At 45.0% G+C, this 19,366-nt stretch overlaps 1 protein-coding gene across 3 annotated transcripts in view; it reads right to left on the reverse strand.

Moving 5' to 3' along the window:
* syt3 (synaptotagmin III) overlaps positions 1-19,366 on the reverse strand; it is a 132,228-nt gene that overhangs the window by 12,765 nt on the left and 100,097 nt on the right. For all 3 annotated transcript variants that reach the window (XM_059953965.1, XM_059953966.1, XM_059953967.1), the window contains one exon: positions 14-143. In XM_059953965.1, the coding sequence (XP_059809948.1) occupies positions 14-143 (130 nt within the window). The remainder of the gene's footprint in view (positions 1-13; positions 144-19,366) is intronic.

Raw genomic sequence — 19,366 nt, forward strand, 5'->3', positions numbered from 1 at the left:
CTCGGCTTCTCACCTCGACCAGCTGGTGCCATTGCTCAATGGGCTTGCGTGGATTTACCAGCATTTCATTCCAGTGCTCCCGGCCTGGTCCATCAGCGGCATTCCCTACGCGGCACATCCCGATCACCTCATTGTGTCCAATGCTGTGGGCAGAGCAGGAATCAGGTGAAAATCAACAAGGAAGTTTCTCTGAGCACCGCCAAGGTGCTAGCAAGACAACAGTATAATCGGCTAAGAACTCAATGTCAACACATCAAAGGAATATGACCTCAAGGAACTATAGAAAGATTGCAGCTCATGGAAACTAACCTCCCCTCCTGGACCATGTCTATACTTCTCCATGCCTTGATAAAGCAGTCAGCATAATCGAAAAACCCACCCAGCCCAGATATTCTCTGTTCTTCCCTTTTCCATCGGTTAAAAGGTACAAGAGCCTTAAAGCATGCCCCACCAGGCTCAAGGACAACTTTTCATAAACTCAAGAGATTCTGGAAATCCAGAGCAACACATTAAAAGATGCTGGAGGAACTCAGCAGGTCAGGCAGCATCTATGGAGAAGAATAAACAGTCAATGTCTCGGGCCGAGACCCTCCATCAGTCCTGCAGCATTTTGTGTTTCTCTGGTTTCTCTTTATTTGTTTGATATACATCAAAGCAGTGAAATACATCGCTCGTGTCAATGACTAACACAGTGCGAGGATCATGCTTGGGGCAGACCATGAGTGCTGCCACAGCTCCCACACCAATATAGGATGCCCGTAATTTACTAATCCTAACCTGTGCATCTTTGGAATGTGGGAGGAAACCAGAGCACCTGGAGGAAGCCCGCTTGGTCATGGGGAGAACATACAAACTCCCTACACAGACAGCAGTGGAGAATTAATCCCCGAGATCACTCATCACTGACCATGCAAAACATTGACCTAATACTATGGTAACATGGCACCCCTTCTACACCCCTCCACCATTGTCAGACTCTTGAATGGACCTCTTGTATGACAAGATGGACTCTTGGCTTCACAATCGAGTTCATTTTGATCTTGCACCTCATTGTCCACCTGCACTGCACTCTTTCGGTAGATTTTACACTTAGTTTGCATGGTTTATTCTTTTGCCTTATTCTCGCTCAACGACACAGTGTTATGATTTGATCTGTATAAACAGTATGCAAGACAAACTTTTCACTGTATCCTGGTACATGTGACAATAATAAATCAATACCAATAGAGGAGAGAGATCGAAGGGTATAAGTATATAGTTCTGTAAAGTAGCCAACGAAGGAGGAGCTTGGCATGTTTGCCTTGATTGGCCAGGACAACAAAAGTTAGGATGTTATTTTACAGTTGTACAAGATGTTGGTGAGCTCACACTTGGAGTATTGCGAGCAGTCTAGCTGTTATACTATAGCCAAGATATCAGTAAACAACAGTGGGTACAGACAGGATTCACAAGTAATGTCGCCAAGTTTGGATGATGTGAGTTATAAGGAAAGATTAAATAGGCTGGGACTGTTTTCCTGGAGTGAACGAGGCTGACAGGTGACCTTATAGTGGTTTACAAAATCATGGTTGGCGCGTGGCCTAGTGGGCAAGGCATCAGACTAGTAACCTGAAGGTCACTGGTTCGAGCCTCAGCTGAGGCAGTGTGTTTGTGTCCTTGAGCAAGGCACTTAACCACACGTTGCTCTGCGACATCACCTGTGCCAAGCTGCTTGGGTCCTAGTGCCCTTCCCTTGGACAACATCGGTGGCGTGGAGAGGGGAAGGCCTGCAGCTTGGGCATCTGCCGGACTCCCATACAACCCTGCCCAGGCCTGCGCCCTGGAAACTCCAGGCGCAGATCCATGGTCTCTCGAGACCGATGGATGCCACCACAAAATCATAGAACATGGAACATAGAACACCCACATCATGGTACTGGCCCTTCGGCCTGCTACTCTAAGATCAATCTAACCTTTCCCTCCTACATCATCATCATTCTGTGCCGTGTCGTATGACGCGGACGATCATGGTTTATGACCGTGATTGTTCTTGGCAAAGTTTTCTACAGAAGTGGTTTGCTATTGCCTTCTTCTGGGCGGTGTCTTTTCAAGACAGATCACCCCCATCCATTATCAATACTCTTCAGAGACCGTCTGCCTGGAGTCAGTGGTTGCATAACCAGGACTCCTTGGGCTAAGCAGGTGCTACACCTTGCCCAAGGGTGAGCTGCAGGCTAGTGGAAGGATGGAGAACCTTACACCCTTGCTAGAGACCCCACCACCCAAATGTTCTACATAGCCCTCCATTTTTTTTTTATCCATGTGCCTATCTAAGAGTTTCTTAAATACTCCTAAAGTATTTGCCTCTATGACTACCCCAGGTAGGGAGTTCCGTGCACCCACCACTCTCTGTGTAAAGAACACTCCTTTGACATCCTCCATACTTTCCCATCTGGTCTGAGCTGAACCATTTAAAATGTCTTGTAAGTTTGTGGTTACTGTTATTGGGACAAACATCTACATTTTGATTCCAGTCCAGTCCATCAAAGCAAAGCCCTCCCCACCACTGAGCGCATTTACATGGAGAACTGTCACAGGAAAGCAGCCCCCTTCATCATGGACCCCTATCATCCAGGCCACGCTCTCTTCTTGCTACTACAAAAAGCAGGAGGTGCAGTGGTCTTACATCCCACATTGCCACGTTCAGGAACAATTATGACTCTACAACCATCAGGACCTTAAGCTGGTGTGAATAACCACAGTCACCTCAACTCTGAACTGATTCCACAATATACACACCCACTTTCAAGAACTCTACAACTCAAGTTCTTGGCATTATTTATTTATTTTCCATAATTTGTCTTCTTTTGCACATTGGTTGTTTGTGAGTCTTTGTTTATGTATAGATTTTCATATTATTTCCATAAGTTTTCATAAACTGATTTCTTTATTTTCCTGTAAGAAAATGAATCGCAGGGTTGTATATGGTGACTTTGATAATAAATTTACTTTGATTTTGATTTGTGCAATGACTTGAATTTCAACCCTGCACTTGGTAGTGTGCAATTGGATCTTCACTCAGCCTAACCTTCAACCCAATACATTGGTGTTATATTGGTGGGTCCACTGCGTTACTGCATTCCCACCTAACTCCATCTTCTACAGCAACACACACGAAACGATGGAATAAACAGTCAACGTTTTGGGCTGAAGCCCTCCTTTAGGACTGGAATGGAAGGAGGAAGAAGCCAGAATAAAAAGGCGGTGGTGGGCAGGGGGAAGAGAAAGAACTAGGCAGAAGGTGAGAGGTGAATCCAGGTGATGGGAAGGATTAAGTGTTGGAGTAGAAAGAACCTGATAGGAAAGGAGAACAGATCATGGGAAAAAAGAGGGCTCCCAGGGGGAGGTGATATTCAAGTGAGGAGAAAAGGTAACAGGCCTGAGTGAGGAATAGAACAGGGAAGGGGAGGGAAAATAAATTACCAAAGGAAGAATCAATGTCCATCAGTTTGGAGGCTACCTGCCCCTCCACCCTGAGAGTGGCCCTATTGTGACAAAAGACGAGGCCATGGACTGACACAGGAATGGGGATAGGAATTAAAATGGCTGGTCACTGGGAAATCCCATTTTTGTCAGCAATTGGAGTCGGGGTGCTTGGCTTTTACAAGGAGCGCAATGTTTCAGCTATAGCTTCTTTTCTAAGCTGTCAGATTTCTGAACAATCCATGAACACTACCTCAATAATTTTGCACCAATTATTTATTTTTTTGTATACTCGTTGATGTAATTGCTTGTGTATATTGCCCTGTGGTGCTGCCAAATAAAAAACCCAACAAACTTTACGACGTATGTCAGTGTTAATAAACCTGATTCTGATGCTGATTCATTTAGGGAAGTGATCTTTAACCTTAATGCTCCCTGGAATATCCTAAAGGAACATAAGAAAACAGGAATAGGGGTAAGGAGTTCACATCCTTCCCACAGCCCCTCCTCATCCTCAAGACTGTCCTGCTATTCAATTTGCCCCCGACCTGATCTTCTCCTCTTCTGTGACAGGTCCCATGGCCCTCAGTCCCCTGTCTCTACCTCTTCTCTAAATACTCCCAGTTATCCAGCTGCATTACTTTTCTGAGTACAGAATGCTAGAGACGTTATGTAAATACAAATCTAATTTTCTTTTAAATCTTGAGAGATTGCAGATGCCCTAGTCTCAAGCAGCATGCAAAACACTAGAGGAACTCAGCGGTCAGGCAGCATCTGTAGGGTGAATGGACAGAGGATGATTCAGGTCTAGACCCTGTATCTGTATTGAAAAATCGAGGACAGATTCATCCGGTATCTCCCCCCTGGCTTTCAGTCAAAATGAAGGGTCTTGACCTGAAACATCAACTGCCCAGTTCCCTCCATAGATGCTGACAGACAGACAGACATACTTTATTGAACCCGAGGGAAATTGGGTTTCGTTACAGCCGCACCAACCAAGAATAGTGAAGAAATATAGCAATATAAACCCATAATAATTAACTAATAATAAGTTAATCATGCCAAGTGGAAGTAAGTCCAGGACCGGCCTATTGGCTTGGAGTGTCTGACACTCCGAGGGAGGAGTTGTAAATTATGTGGATGGTTTGGAGGCTCCAACACACACAATGAGAAAAGGCCACAGGCTTCATTACAAACATTGGTCTCCCCACCATCGAGAATGTCTTCAGCATCTTTTGGAATATCTCCATCATGAAAGACCTTCACCATCCGGGACATGCCCTCTTCTCATTACTACCATCAGGGAGGAGGCACAGGAGCTTGCAGACCCACACTCAACGGTTTAGGAACAAGTTCTACCCTTCCACCATCATATTTCTGAATGATCCATGAACCCATGAATTTTTGCTCCTGTTTTGCTCTGCTTGTTGTTTTTATACACTCAGTGACTACATTATTAGGTACACCTGTACACCTGCTCATTAATGCAAATATCCAATCAGCCAATCATATGGCAGCAACTTCATCATGAAAGTATGCAGGCATGGCCAAGAAGTTCAGTTGTTGTTCAGATCAAACTTCAGAATGGGGAAAAATTGTGATCTAAGTGACTTTTACTGTGGAATGATTGTTGGTGCCAGACGGGGTGGTTTGCGTATCTCAGAAGCTGCCAATCTCCTGGGATTTTCACGCACGACAGTCTCTAGAGTTTACAGAAAATGGTGTGAGAACCAAAAAACATCCACTGAGCATCTCTGAATGTACAACACGTCAAACTTTAAAGTGGACGGGCTACAGCAACAGAAGACCACAGCGAGTCTGGCTCCTGCACCTAATAAAGCAGCCGCTGAGTGTATCTCCCCCCCATTGTAAATACTTTTTGTATACATTGCACCGTACTGCTGCTGCAAAACAGCGTGGGAGTCCGCACAGTAGTGCAGCAGTTAGTGTGACACCATTACAGTTCCGGTCGTTCCCAAACTGTTAAGTTCTGACTCTGTCTGTGAGGTGTTTCCGTGTTCTCCCCATGCCTGTGTGGGTTTCCTCCAGGTGAGCATAGAACACAGCACAGGAACAGATCCCTCAACCCACAGTGCTGTGGTGAAACAATTAAATTAGTAAGCAAACAGCCAACTGAACTAATCTCTTCTGCCTACAACAACGTCCGTACATTTCCATTTTCTTTACATTTGGGTGCCTCTCAAAATGTCTCCTAAAATTCCCTAAATTCCTCTACCACAACTCCAGGCAATGCAATGCAGGCACCCACCAGTCTCTGTGTAAAAAACTTGTCCCTCACATCTGCTTTGAAATTAACCCCCTCGTCTTAATTGCATGCCCTCTGGTTTTAGACATTTCAACTTGGAGAAAAGATATTGCCTGTCTACTCTATCTGTGCCTCTCACAATCACTGTCAACCTGTGTAGCTAAATTCACAGAGTTATGAGCCAGGACTCTAAGATCTCTCTTCTCATCAACACAGTTGAAGAGTTTGCCCTTAACGGTGTACTGCCTCTTTGCATTTGTCCTACCAAGGTGCCACACTTGATATCTGGCCAGGATAAATTCCATCTGCAATTTCTCCACTCATATCTGCAAATGATCTATATCCCATCATATTCTATGCCACTTACAGTGTATTCAATATTTTAGTAATATTTGAGTAATATTGTTAAATATATTATTTGATTAATCATTCTTTGAGTTTGCATAATGCATCACGGGTAAAAGTAAATGAACGGCATACTAACAGCATTTTGAGTAGAGAGTTAGGGGGCAAAAGTTTAGGGGTAACATGAGGGGGAACTTCTTTACTCAGAGAGTGGTAGCTGTGTGGAATGAGCTTCCAGTAGAAGTGGTAGAGGCAGGTTTGGTATTGTCATTTAAAAAAAATTGGATAGGTATATGGACAGGAAAGGAATGGAGGGTTATGGGCTAAGTGTGGGTCAGTGGACTAGGTGAGAGTAAGCGTTCGGAACGGACTAGAAGGGCCGAGATGGCCTGTTTCCGTGCTGTAATTGTTATATGGTTATATACGCCATTACGCCACCACATTATATGTGTGTGCTAAAATAAAACAAAGTAGACTTGCATGCTTGGCTCCATGTTTTTCTTTCAATTAGTTTCTGGAGTTACAAAACATAACACTACCCACAACACCATCAATCTTCTTATCATCTGCCAATTTACCAACCCACCTATCTACACTTTCTTCCAGGTCATTTATATACATTACAAACGGCAGAGGTCCCAGCACAGATCCCTGTGGAACACCACTAATGATCGCCCTCTAACTAGAATAAGTTTTTTCAACCACAATCCTGTCTTTTATGGGCAAGCCAGTTCAGAATCCAAACAGCCAACTCACTATGGATCCCATGCATCTTAATGAGCCTCCCATGAGGGACCTTGACAAACGCCTTACTAAAATCCACGTGGACAACATCCACAGCTCTACCTTCATCAATCACCTTCATCACCTCCTCAAAAACTCTATCAAATTAGTAAGACACAACTTGCCCATCACAAAACCATGATGGCATGGCATCTCCCTAAATAGGCCATGGTTTTCCAAATGCTCATAAATCCAATCCCTATGAATTTTCTCCAGTCAGTAACTTCCCTACCACTGACGAGAGACTCACCAGTCTATAAATTCCAGGATTATCCCTGGTTCCCTTCTTGACTAATGGAACATTAGCTACTTGCCAGACTTCATCTGTGGCTAAAGAGGATATTGGTCAAGGCCCCAGCAATCTCTTCTCTTGCCTCTCTCAATATCTTGGGGTGTACCCCAGCAGGCCCTGGAGATATATCCACCGTAATAATCTTTTTAAGAGACCCAACACTACCTCCTCCTTTACCTCGAAATGCTCTAGCATATCAATATGGTCAGCACTGATCTCCCTATTCCCCAAGTCCTACTCCTTGGTAAATACCATAGACCATAAGACCATAAGATATAGAAGAGGAATTTGGGTCATAGAGTCTGCTCCGCCATTTCATCATGGCTGATCCAATTTTCCTCTCAGCCCCAATCTCCTGCCCCATTTCCCTTTATGCCCTGACTAATCAATAATCTATCAAGCTCTGCCTTAAATATACATAAAGACGTAGCCTCCACAGCTGCCAGTGGCAAAGAATTCCACAGATTCACCACTCTCTGGCTAAAGAAATTCCTCCTCATCTCCATTCTAAATAGACATCCTCAATTCTGAGGCTGTGTCCTCTGGTCTTCTACTCTTCCACCGTAGGGAACATCCTCTCCACATCCACTCTATCAAGGCCTTTCACCAGTTGACAGGTTTTAATGAGGTCACCCCTCATCGTTCTGAATTCTAGTGAATACTGGCCCAGAACTGTCAGAAGATCTTCATACGACAAGTCATTCAATCCTGGAATCATTCTTGTGAATGTCCTTTGAACCCTCTCTGGTTTCAGCACGTCCTTTCTAAGATAAGGAGCCCCAAACCTGCTCACAATACTCCGAGTGAGTCCTCACCAGTGCTTTATAAAGTCTCAACATTACATCCTTGCTTTTATATTCTAGTCCTCTTGAAATGAATGCTAACATTGTATTTGCCTTCCTCACCACTGACCCAACCTGCAAATTCAGCTTTAGGGAATCCTGCACAAGGACTCCCAAGTCCCTTTGCATCTCAGTGTTTTGTATTTTCTCTCTATTTCAAAAATAGTCAAACCTTTCATTTCTTTTACCAAAATACATGATCATACACTTCCCAAAACTGTATTCCATCTGCCATTTCTTTGACTATTCTAATCTGTTTAAGTCCTCCTGTATCCTCTGTACTTCCTCAAAGCTATCTGCCCCTCCACCTGTCTTCATATTGTCTTCAGACTTTGCAACAAGGCCATCAATTACATCATCCAAATCACTGACATATAACATAAAAAGAAGTGGTCCCAACACAGACCCTTGTGGAACACCACTAGTCACCAGCAGCCAACCAGAAAAGGTTCCCTTTATTCCCACTCTTTGCCTCCTGCCCATCAGTTATTGCTTTATCCGTGCTAGAATCTTTCCCTGTAGTACCATGGGCTTGTAGCTTGTTAAGCAGCCTCATGTGTGGCACCTTGTCAAAGGCCTTCAGAAAATCCAAGCACACAACATTCTTCTTTGTCTATCTTGCTTGTTATTTCTTCAAAGAGTTCCAACAGATTTGCCAGGCAAGATTTTCCCTTGAGGAAACCAGGTTGACTACAGCCTATTTTATACAGATGTTAAGTACTTTTTAAGAACCTCACTCGTATCCTCCAAGCAAGCATTCCCCACATTATCTCTGAATGGTCCCATCTTGTCCGTTGTTATCCTTCTGTTCTCAGTGTAAGTGCAGAATGCTACTTGGCAAGGACTTTTCTGGTCCCTGCTCGCTTTCTTAATTCCTAATTCCCTTCTTGAGTTATTTTCTGGCATCTTTATAATCCTCAAGGGCTCTGTTTGATTTTAGCTTCCTAAACATTACATACTTTTCTTTTTTCTTCTTGACTGAATTCATCACCTCTCTCAGTATCCAAGGTTCACTTACCTTCCTGTCTTATCCTTCCTTCCGACTAGAGATATCTGTCTTGGGTTCTGTGCTATTGGCCTTTAAATACCCTCCACGTGCCCGATATGGACTTCCCAAAAACAGTTGTTAACAATTAAATCTCCCTGGTTCCTACCTAATACACTCATAATTTGCTTTGTTTCAATTTAGTGCTTGCCCACTTATCCTAATCTATAGCTATCTTAAAACTTGGCGAGTTGTGGCCACTGTTCCCTGTTCATTCACTGAAAGATCAGTCTCCTGGCCAGGCTCATTACCCAACGCCAGGTCCGGTACAGCCCCTCCTTTTGATGGACTATCTACATATTGATTTAAGAAACCCTCCTGGATGCACCTATCAAATTCTGCCCCATCTAAACCTCTTGCACTCAGAGGGTCCCAGATTATATAGGGAAGTTGAAATCCCCCATGATAATAACCCCATTGTTTCTACGCTCTTCCTTAATCTGTCTGTGTATCTGTCGTTCAATGTCCCGGTGGCAATTGCGGGGGTCTGTAGTAGAACCCCATCAGGTTGACGGTACCCTTTCTATTTTTGAGTTCTACCTATATAGACTCTCTGAACAAAACGTCCATTATTCCCCCTCTGAGTGGAGCTGTGATATTGTCCCTAATCAGAAGTGCAAATCCCCCAGTGCTTTGAACTCCCTCTCTATCTTTTCTAAAACATCATCCCCCTGGGACATTAATCACACATTCCTGTCCCTCTCTCAAGCAAGTCTCTGAAATGGCAACAACATCATAGTTCCATGTAATAATCCAAGTCATTACCTTTATCCATAATATTCCTTGCATTAAAATACACACACTTCAAACTATCCCTCTTATCGTGTCTATTACTTTGCTCCTGTCTGTTTTTACTGACTGGCCCTGATATCTGCTTTCCTCTCTATCCCTCCACTTTCTGACCTGGCGCTCTGTTTCCCATTTCCCTGCCAAACGAGTTTAAACCCTCCCGAGTAGCACTCATGTACCTCTCGGCTAGGATATTGATTTCCCCTCCATTTCAGCTGCAACCCGTCCTTGTACAGGTCACCCCTGCCCCAGGAAAGATTCAAACTATCCAAGAACCTGAGACTCTGCTCCCGGCACCAGTTCCTCAGCCATTCACTTCCTATTCCTGCCTTGACTAGCACGTGGCACTGGGAATAATCCAGAGATTACTACCTTGGAAGTCCTGCTCTTCAGCCTCTTCCCTATCTCCCTACACTCACCGCACAGGACCTCCTTCCCCTTTCTACCCCTATCATTGGTGCCAACAACCTCTGGCTGCTCACTCTTCCCCTTGACAATATCCCGCAGCCACTCCTGGACCCAAGCATCTGGGGGGCAACATATCCTGGCGTCTTCCTCATGGCCTCCGAATCTCCTGTCTGCCCCCCTTCCCCCGTCTATCGAGTCTCCTATCTCTATTGCTCCGTTTAACTTTACCCTCCTCTGCTCATCTTCAGATCCCTGAAGGTGGAATCTCATGTGGATAGGGTGGTGAAGAAAGCTTTTGGTATGCTGGCCTTTATAAATCAGAGCATTGAGTATAGGAGCTGGGATGTAATGTTAAAATTGTATAAGGCATTGGTGTGGCCGAATTTGGAGTATTGTGTCCAGTTCTGGTCACTGAATTATAGGAAAGATGTCAACAAAATAGAGAGAGTACAGAGGAGATTTAATAGAATGTTACCTGGGTTTCAGCACCTAAGTTACAGAGAAAGGTTGAATAAGTTAGGTCTTTATTCTTTGGAGCGTAGAAGGTTGAGGGGGGACTTGATAGAGGTATTTAAAATTATGAGGGGGGATAGATAGAGTTGATGTGGATAGGCTTTTTCCATTGAGAGTAGGGAGATTCAAACAAGAGGAAATGAGTTGAGAGTTAGGGAGCAAAAGTTTAGGGCTAACACGAGGGGGAACTTCTTTACTCAGAGAGTGATAGCTGTGTGGACAAGAAAATAGGTGCAGGAGTAGGCCATTCGGCCCTTCGAGCCTGCACTGCCATTCAGTATGATCATGGCTGATCATCCAACTCAGAACCCTGTACCTGCTTTCTCTCCATACCCCCAATCCCTTTAGCCACAAGGGCCATATCTAACTTATCTAACATTTTACAGGATCCTCCCACAGTCCAAAGACGTACCAGCTAGTAGGTTAATTGTACATTGTCCTGTGATTAGGCTAGTGTTAGTAGATAGTTTCTGGGTGGTTTCTAGAAAGGCCTGTTCTGCACTGTACCCCTAAATAAAGAAATCATCAGCGATAATAAACTTGATTCTGACTCTAATTCTGAAAGGTAGTTCGGCAGGGGAACATTTAATTGCCTTTTGAAATACCAGTCTGTGAGGTTAATTACTGTTGGATAATTAGTGTTGGTTTTACCAATAATGCTCTCATCCTATGAATGGATGAATGAAATTACAGCTCTCTCAATGATTAAACAATAAAACCTCTGTTTAAACGTGCCTTGATATAATACTCTCTGACAAAGGAAGATAGTGGAATCAACCACTTCACTAAACTGCAGTTTAGGCTAAAACTTGTCAAACAGATTTGAATATAAATGCAGAAGGGAACAGAATAATGACATGCCATAAATTTCCAGCAGTTCCTGGCTCACCAATCCTTCACAGTCAAAAGAAAATAAACCCTGCTCCATCTGTTTTGCCCGACTGCAATGAAATCACGCACTCCCGGAATATTACATGCCGTTTCATTGCCGGCTATCCGCTGAGATTTTGCAGCCCATCTATCTCATCCGGAGAGCAGCTTTCTCAATGTGAGCATGCCCAGCAGAGAAATTCTTTGCGGGGACGGGCTGGGGAAAGTCTTAAATCGACAAGGGCTGCCAATCGAAGTCAGAATCACAATCAGAATCAAGTTTATTATCAAGGAAATATATCATGCAATGTGTTTCTTTGTGGCAGCAGTACAGTCAATACAGTAAGGACTACATATATAAATATTTCTTACTTTTAAAGAAACATACAGTATTTCTCCATATACTGTATAAAGAGATACTGTATATAATTTCAGCTTTTATATACTCGGGCTACGTCCACACTAGACCGGATAAATCCGCAACCGAAGCTTTTTCTCTTCGTTTTGACTCCGTCCAAATTAAAACGGCGTTTTCCTCCCCTGAAAACAGAGCTTTATGTATATATATATATATATATAAATAGTTCAAAAATAGTGAGGTGGTGTTCATGGACCATTCAGAAATCTGATAGTGGAGCTGTTCCTAGAGTACTGAATGTGTGTCTTCAGGCTCCTGTGCTTTCTCCCTGACAGTAGTAATGAGAAGAGAGCATGTCCTGGGTGGTGGGGGGTTCTTCATGACTGATGCTGCCTCTCTGAGGCATCGCCTTTTGAAGAAGTCCTCGCGGCTGGAGCTCAGCTTTCTTCGACTCCGTGCATCGGAATCTCCGGAGCAGACAGTGGTGCCACCAGTCAGAATACAGCGTACACCTGCAGCCATTTGCTGGAGTCTTTGGGGACTTACCAGCTTAGCCCTGCAATAAAATTCACAGGACCATCGTATCTAAACGCTATTCTTGAACGCTTGCTTTAACACCTGCGAATAAGTAAGGGGGATCCAGTTGGCTACGCGCCTCTGGGGGGGTTTGCCTTTCGACATGGTGGAATCATGTGGTGGGGATGGAGATAAAGAGGTGAAAGGCGCCACTTCCCTCCACTAGCCTGCAGGCCACCCTTGGGCAAGGTGTAGCACCTGCCTAGCCCTCCCACCACCCCTCCCCACCCAAATAGGGTCCCCTGAAGCCATGGGGTCTGGTTGTGGATGGTGGTATGAGCAGCTGGTCCTGGTTCTGCCACCGATGCCAGACAATCTCTGCAGAGTATTGAAAAAGACACCGCCCAGAAGAAGGCAATGGCAAACCACTTCTGTAGAGAAAATTGCCAAGTGGTGATGGAAAGACCATCGTACAATTCAGCACATAATCAATGAATGAATACTATATTACCAGATTTCCTATTTCAAGCCATCCAATCTGTGCCACTTCACAGGCCAATCATATTCTGACTAATTTTCTGGGCAGTCTATTCTCCCCACTCTCCTCATGTTCAACCTCTCACCTCCAGTAGGGACACCTTACAGTGGACCAACTGGCACCCATTTGGGACGTAGGAAGAAGCCAGAGGATCTGGAGGAAAGCCAAAAGCTCACAGGGGCAACATGCAAATTCTGCACAGACAGTGCCAAGGCCAGGATTGAACCCAGATCTCTGGAGGTGTGAGGCAGTGGCTCTACCTGCTGTGCCATTGCGGTACCTGGGTACTGACATTAGAGAGGTCCCAGAGCAGGCTCAAAATAATGTTCCTGGGAACGAAAGGAACGTATGAGGTGTGTTTGTTGGCTCTGGGCCTGTACTCGCTCGAGTTTAGAAATCTCATTGAAACCTACCGAAAGGCCGAGATAGAATGGATGGGGTGAAGATTTTTCCCATAGTTGTGGAGTCTAGGATCAGAGAGCACGGTCTCAGAGTAGAGGGACCTCTGTTCTTTAGAACAGAGATGGGTGAATTTCTTTCGTCAGAGACACTGCAGAATTCTTTGCCAGAGATGGCTGTGGAGGCCAAGTCATTGTGTAAGGTTGAAGCAGAGTTTGATAAGTTCTTGACTAGTAAAGGCATCAAAGGTTAAGGGAGAATACAAGAGAGTGAGCGGGATATTAAATCTGAGATGATGGACTTGATGGGCTGAATGGCCTAATTCTGCTCCTTTGCCTAATGCTCTTGTGGTCGTATGCTCTGGCTTCAGTCTTTCCCCTCTATGTGCATACATCCCTGTGAGCTTCAGAAATCCCCAGAACCATTCATTGTCAGGACGGTGAGCGGCCAATGCAATCCAAGAGGGTGTTGTCACCCCCATTAGCATCTCCAAGCACAGCAGACCCACAACTTTCTAAACCTAAGCTGTGTGGGAGGAAACTGCAGCACCCAGCGTAGTTGCTGGGAGAACGTACCAGCAGACAGCGGCGGAAACTGAACCCTGATCAGGGATCGCTGGCACTGTGAAGCAATTTCACTAACTGCTACTCTTCTGTGCTCCCACCACAATCTGTCTATATAACACACTACTCCAAACTAGGTGCACCCTGTGGCTCTTCCTCCCTTGCATCCAAATCGATTTCACTTACCCCTGCTGTAAAATGATGCAGCGACTGGCGCAACGGCCCCTTGTTAAGCAACATTTAGATCATAAAATGCTTAATCCTATATTCCAATCCTCACTGGGTCTCTTCATCAGACTAATCAGAATCAGATTTAATATCACTGGCATATGTCGTGAAATTTGTTAACTTTATGGCAGAAGTACAATGAAATATACGATACACCTGCTAGTCCCATGAACACTCGCATCTAGAAGGACGAGAACTGCCGATACCTGGGAACATCGCCACTTGGAAATCCCCATCCAAGTCACGCACCGTCCTGACTTGGAAACATATCACCATTCCTTCAGTGTCGCTGGGTCAAAGTCATGGAATACCCTCCCTGATGGCATCGTGGGTGTACCTACACCTCGGGGACTGCAGCGGTTCAAGAGGTCAGCTCAGTACCACCTCCTCAAGGGCAACTAGGGATGGGCTTCGCTGGTGAGGCCCGCATCCCGTGAAATGAATAGATTAAAAAAAATAATTGAGAGAAAAAAATCTGTGAATTACACTATGTTAGTAAGTAGAGCAAAAAGAAAGGGAAATAAAAAAGTGGTGAGGTAGTGTTCATGTGTTCAAAGACCATTCCAAATCGGATGGCAGAGGGGAAGAAGCTGTTCCTAAAATGTTGAGTGTGTGTCTTCAGGCTCCTGATGGTGGCAGTGAGAAGTGGGTGGTGGGCGTCCTTAAAGATGGATGACGTCCTTTTTGAGGCGCTGCTCCTTGAAGGTGTCCTGGATACTATGAAGACTGGGGGCCATGATGGAGCGGACTAATTCTACAACGCTCTGCAGCTTACTTTGATCCTGTGCTCCAAGGCCTCTGTGCTCCTTCAATCTCAAAACTCTTACTCATACCAGTTTTTTAATCACTCCGCTAACGCTGGCCAAATTCATTTGCAGAGGTCTTTAAGTTTTGGCAGTCCTTTCCCACTTTCCTTCCTCCTGGGACACTCTCCTTAAAATCTCTCCAACCTAATCTTCACTTCGTGCCAACTTCGTTTGGTTATGGTTTGAAAGAGGATTTTCTGATATTGCTTCTGGAGGGCACCTTGCTATATTACAGGCAAACTGTTGCTGTGTTTACCACAACCAGGTTCAGACAGATGCAGTGGTCAGCATTGTAGAGGTACTAGTAGTGATAACACTCGAGTCGGGTATGATGTTCTCCTAAGGGGTCGTCTATCAGTTTTTCCTCAGGTGGCGAGTATAAGTCGATCTGGAATCCACATCTTCTGGTGCAGTGTGAATATGAGTAACTGGTGGCTGTGGTAAGTGCCCCTGTCTTTCGGTTGTCTTTCACAGATGCTGCTTGTTCCTTGCAGCACAGAGAAAGTCATTCTCATGTCGTGTAGCTCCCTCTAGAACAGATTCTACAAGGTGTTTTTAGATGGGTTTTTTTCAGCCTGATTTTGATGTTGTCTTTAGAGCGTTGCCTTTGCCCACCAGGGGCTCTCTAAGCTTCCTACAACTGGGAGTAAAAGATCTATGAGGCACTGGTGCACCACACACACAGTGCTGGAGGAACCCAGCAGGCCGGGGAACATCTGTGGAAAAGAGTGCCATCAGCGTTTCGGACCGAGACCCTTCATCAGGACTGAGCTGGAGTCGCTTTCTCACGGTGGGGATGCTGTTCACCTCGGCCTTCTCCAGTACGCTGGTGTCGGCAGGTCTGTGCGGACTCTGCTTTGCCACTCTAGATGCTGCCGGTGTGGAGTTTACATCTGAGGATGTGAGTTTCCCTCCAAGTGCTCTGAACCCCTCCCACATCCCAAAGACACTGGTTTGGAAAGGGAAATCGTCCCACTGTAGGTGAGGTGCAGAATCTGGAGAGTTGATGGGAACGTGGGTGGGGGGGACAGAACATAGGTCATTGGGAGATGGAACAGAACAGCTTCAGACAGGCCCTTCAGCCCATGATGTCCGCACCAGATTAAACTAACTCACTTCGAGTTCTAGAGCCATAGAGCCCGACAGTACTGAAGTAGGCCCTTTGGCCCATCTAGTCAGTGCCAATCCGATTTTCTGCCCCGTCCCATTGATCTACACTTGGGTCATAGCTCTCCACATCCCCCTCTGGTAACCCTTAAACATTACACCCATGACCTAGATCTAGACTCTCGAACCTCCGTGAAAAAAGCTTGCTTGTATTTATCCTATCTATGCCCCTCATAATTTTGTGTAGCTCTATCAAATCCCCTCATTCTCCTAAACTCCAGGGAATAATGTCCTAACCTTTTCAAACTTTCCCAATAACTCAGGTCCTCAAGTTCCAGCAATGTCTGTGTAAATTTTCTCTGTACTCTTTCAATCTCATTGATATCTTTCCAGTAGACAATGTGCCAATGTGCCAAAGGCGCTCTTTGCGACCCTAACTACCTGTGATGTCACTTTGAAGGAATTACAGATCAGTATTCCCAGATCCTGTTGTTCTACCGTAATCCCCAGTGCCCTGCTGTTCACTGTGTAAGTCCTACCCCAGTTTGTACGTCCAAAGTGCAACCCTTCACACTTATCAGCATTAAATTCCATCGGCCATTTCTCAGCCCATTTTCCCAGCTGGTCCAGATCCCTCTGCAAGCTTTGTTAGCCTTCCACGCTGTCTACTACACCCCCAATCTTGGTGTCGTCCTCAAATTTGCTGATCCAGTTAACCACATTATCATCCAAATCATTAATATAAATGCCAAGCTTCTGCCTGTACAAGATCCACATCCCATGCATATTCATGTCTCCATCTACTAGACTCTTAAACAGCACAATTATATCTGTTTCAAAGGAAACCTAGTGGTAAAATAAGATTGCTCTGTGAGCCAGTATAGAATGGATGGTCCAAAAGTACTGCCACTGTGCAGGAACATATGGTATATGGAACCTGTAGCTGCAGGAAACATAAATATAATAACCCACTAAGTCTGACAATTCCCCAGGTAATTTACATTTTGTTAAAAATATTTCTGCCTAATCAAAAGCCAGTTTGAACACAGCAACAACAATCAAGACAGATTGTCCACCACATGGGCCAGGACTGGATTTTAACCCAGGCCTCTCAGCTGTAACCTCCTGTCTAATGTGCCTTAAATTCTGAACCATCCTCGGCTCATACTGCAGAGGAGGAAGAATGTGTAACCAGTCTGGAACTAATTCTGGTAAAATATTCACAGTGGGATGCATTTAGAAGCACGGCTACTTTTGAACTGCAGGAGATGCGGTTGCCAATATATCCCACAGCAGACTCCCATAAACACTAATGTGATGCGTGACAGAATCATCTGCTTTGCTTAGTGCTGTTCGTTGAGGAGGCCAGCCCAGGGATGGAGGGGGTTATTACCGAGAAACCATTATGTAAAAACATTTCTGTGGAGATGATTGAGAAGAGAACTCCTCCGACCACCCACCACACACTGAGCTAATCTTAATCCAAGAATTTATTGGAAGAACCTTGGGTTCTGGATGCCGAGCGGTGCGTACGCCCTCGAGAAGCTGAGAGGTAGTATTCATCTGCTTCTGTGAGTAGCTCGCACTTCTTCAGAGAGTGCCGAGGAACTCCCACTGACAGACTGCCACCACTATCATGATTAAAATGCTTAACATTTAAAAGAAATCAAACCTTGGCTGATTGAAGCTCACCCCCTCTCCCATTGTCATGAGAAGCAGAGTTACGCACTGCGCTGTTTAACTAATCGCTTGAATTAACCCTTCAATCACTGCTGATGCTCTTTACAATTTGCGTTTTAGTGGGGTTCGAGGAGCTTTGTTTAGCTTCTAGAGGCTGTTCAAATGATCTACTATAATTCTGAACGAGCTGTGATCTAAATCCCTCAATCCCCCATGTCAAGGCAGGCTTATCAAAAATCTTCTGATCTTGGATTTAAGATAAGTGGACGGGGAGAGGATGCTTCCAATAGTGCAAGAGTCTAGGACCAAAGGACACAGACTCAGAATAGATGGATGCCATTTGCACAGAGATGAGGAGCAATTTCTTTGGCCAGAGGATGGTGGATCTGTGGAATTCATTGCCGCTGATGGCTGTGGGGGCCAAGTCATTCAGTATACATAATGTTTGAGTTTAATAGGTTCTTAAGTCAGGGTGTCAAAAATAATGTGGAGAAGGCAGTAAAATGGGGGTTGAAAGGGACAATAAATCAGCCATGATGAAAGGCAGAACAGACTAGATGGGCTGAATGGCCTAACACTGCTCCTATGTCTTATGATTTTCTGATCTTAAGATTAGCTATATTTGTTACATGTAGAGCATTGACCAAAACTCTGAGGCACGTGTATTGTATAAAGCTAGGGTACTTAGACTTTTGTACAGTGCTGTAGTAATTTTACATATTGTACTGTAATGCTGACATAAAAAAACAAATTTAATAACATAAGCAAGTGATGATAAAACCTGATTCTGATATGGGTCTTTATTGTGGACTGAGAGACGGGGGCCATTGTTGAGAAAAGCAGAAGGGGGAGAGGAGGGAGTGGGAAGCACCAGAGAGACACTGTAATGATCAATCAACCAATTGTTTGGAACCAAGTAACCTTGCCTGGTGTCTCAGTGCTGGCCATGTCTGCACCCACACCACCCCCTGCCCCTGGCACTCGTTCGCTGCCACCTGTCCCACGCCGCTTCCCGCGGCACTCCACCCTCACCATGCCCAGCGCCCTTTGCTCCCACCGGACTTACAAACTTGCTCTCTGCTCCACGTCAACAAATACAATACTGTGCAAAAGTCTTAGGCCCCCTAGCTATGAGCAGCACTGCACATCAAAGCATACAATAAAAAGAGAAAATTGCATCAACAGCCTCCACAGTCCAAGGATGGGGTGAAGGCAGCCTCCAAATGTCACCACACTTCCAGCAATTTTGTATCTTCAGAAGTTTTCTGATGACTCTGCCATAGTTGGATGCAACAGCAAGGGAGATGAGGCTGAGAACAGGGCCACGGTGGGAAACTTTGTCACATGGTGTGAGCAGAATCATCTGCAGCTTAATGTGAAAAGGACTAAGGAGCTGGTGGTGGACCTGAGGAGGGCTAAGGCACCGGTGACCCCTGTTTCCATCCAAGGGGTCAGTGTGGACAGGGTGGAGGATTACAAATACCTGGGGATACGAATTGACAATAAACTGGACTGGTCAAAGAACACTGAGGCTGTCTACAAGAAGGGTCAGAGCT

Source organism: Hypanus sabinus, chromosome 29, assembly GCF_030144855.1.
Source record: "Hypanus sabinus isolate sHypSab1 chromosome 29, sHypSab1.hap1, whole genome shotgun sequence".
Lineage (NCBI taxonomy): Eukaryota > Metazoa > Chordata > Chondrichthyes > Myliobatiformes > Dasyatidae > Hypanus > Hypanus sabinus.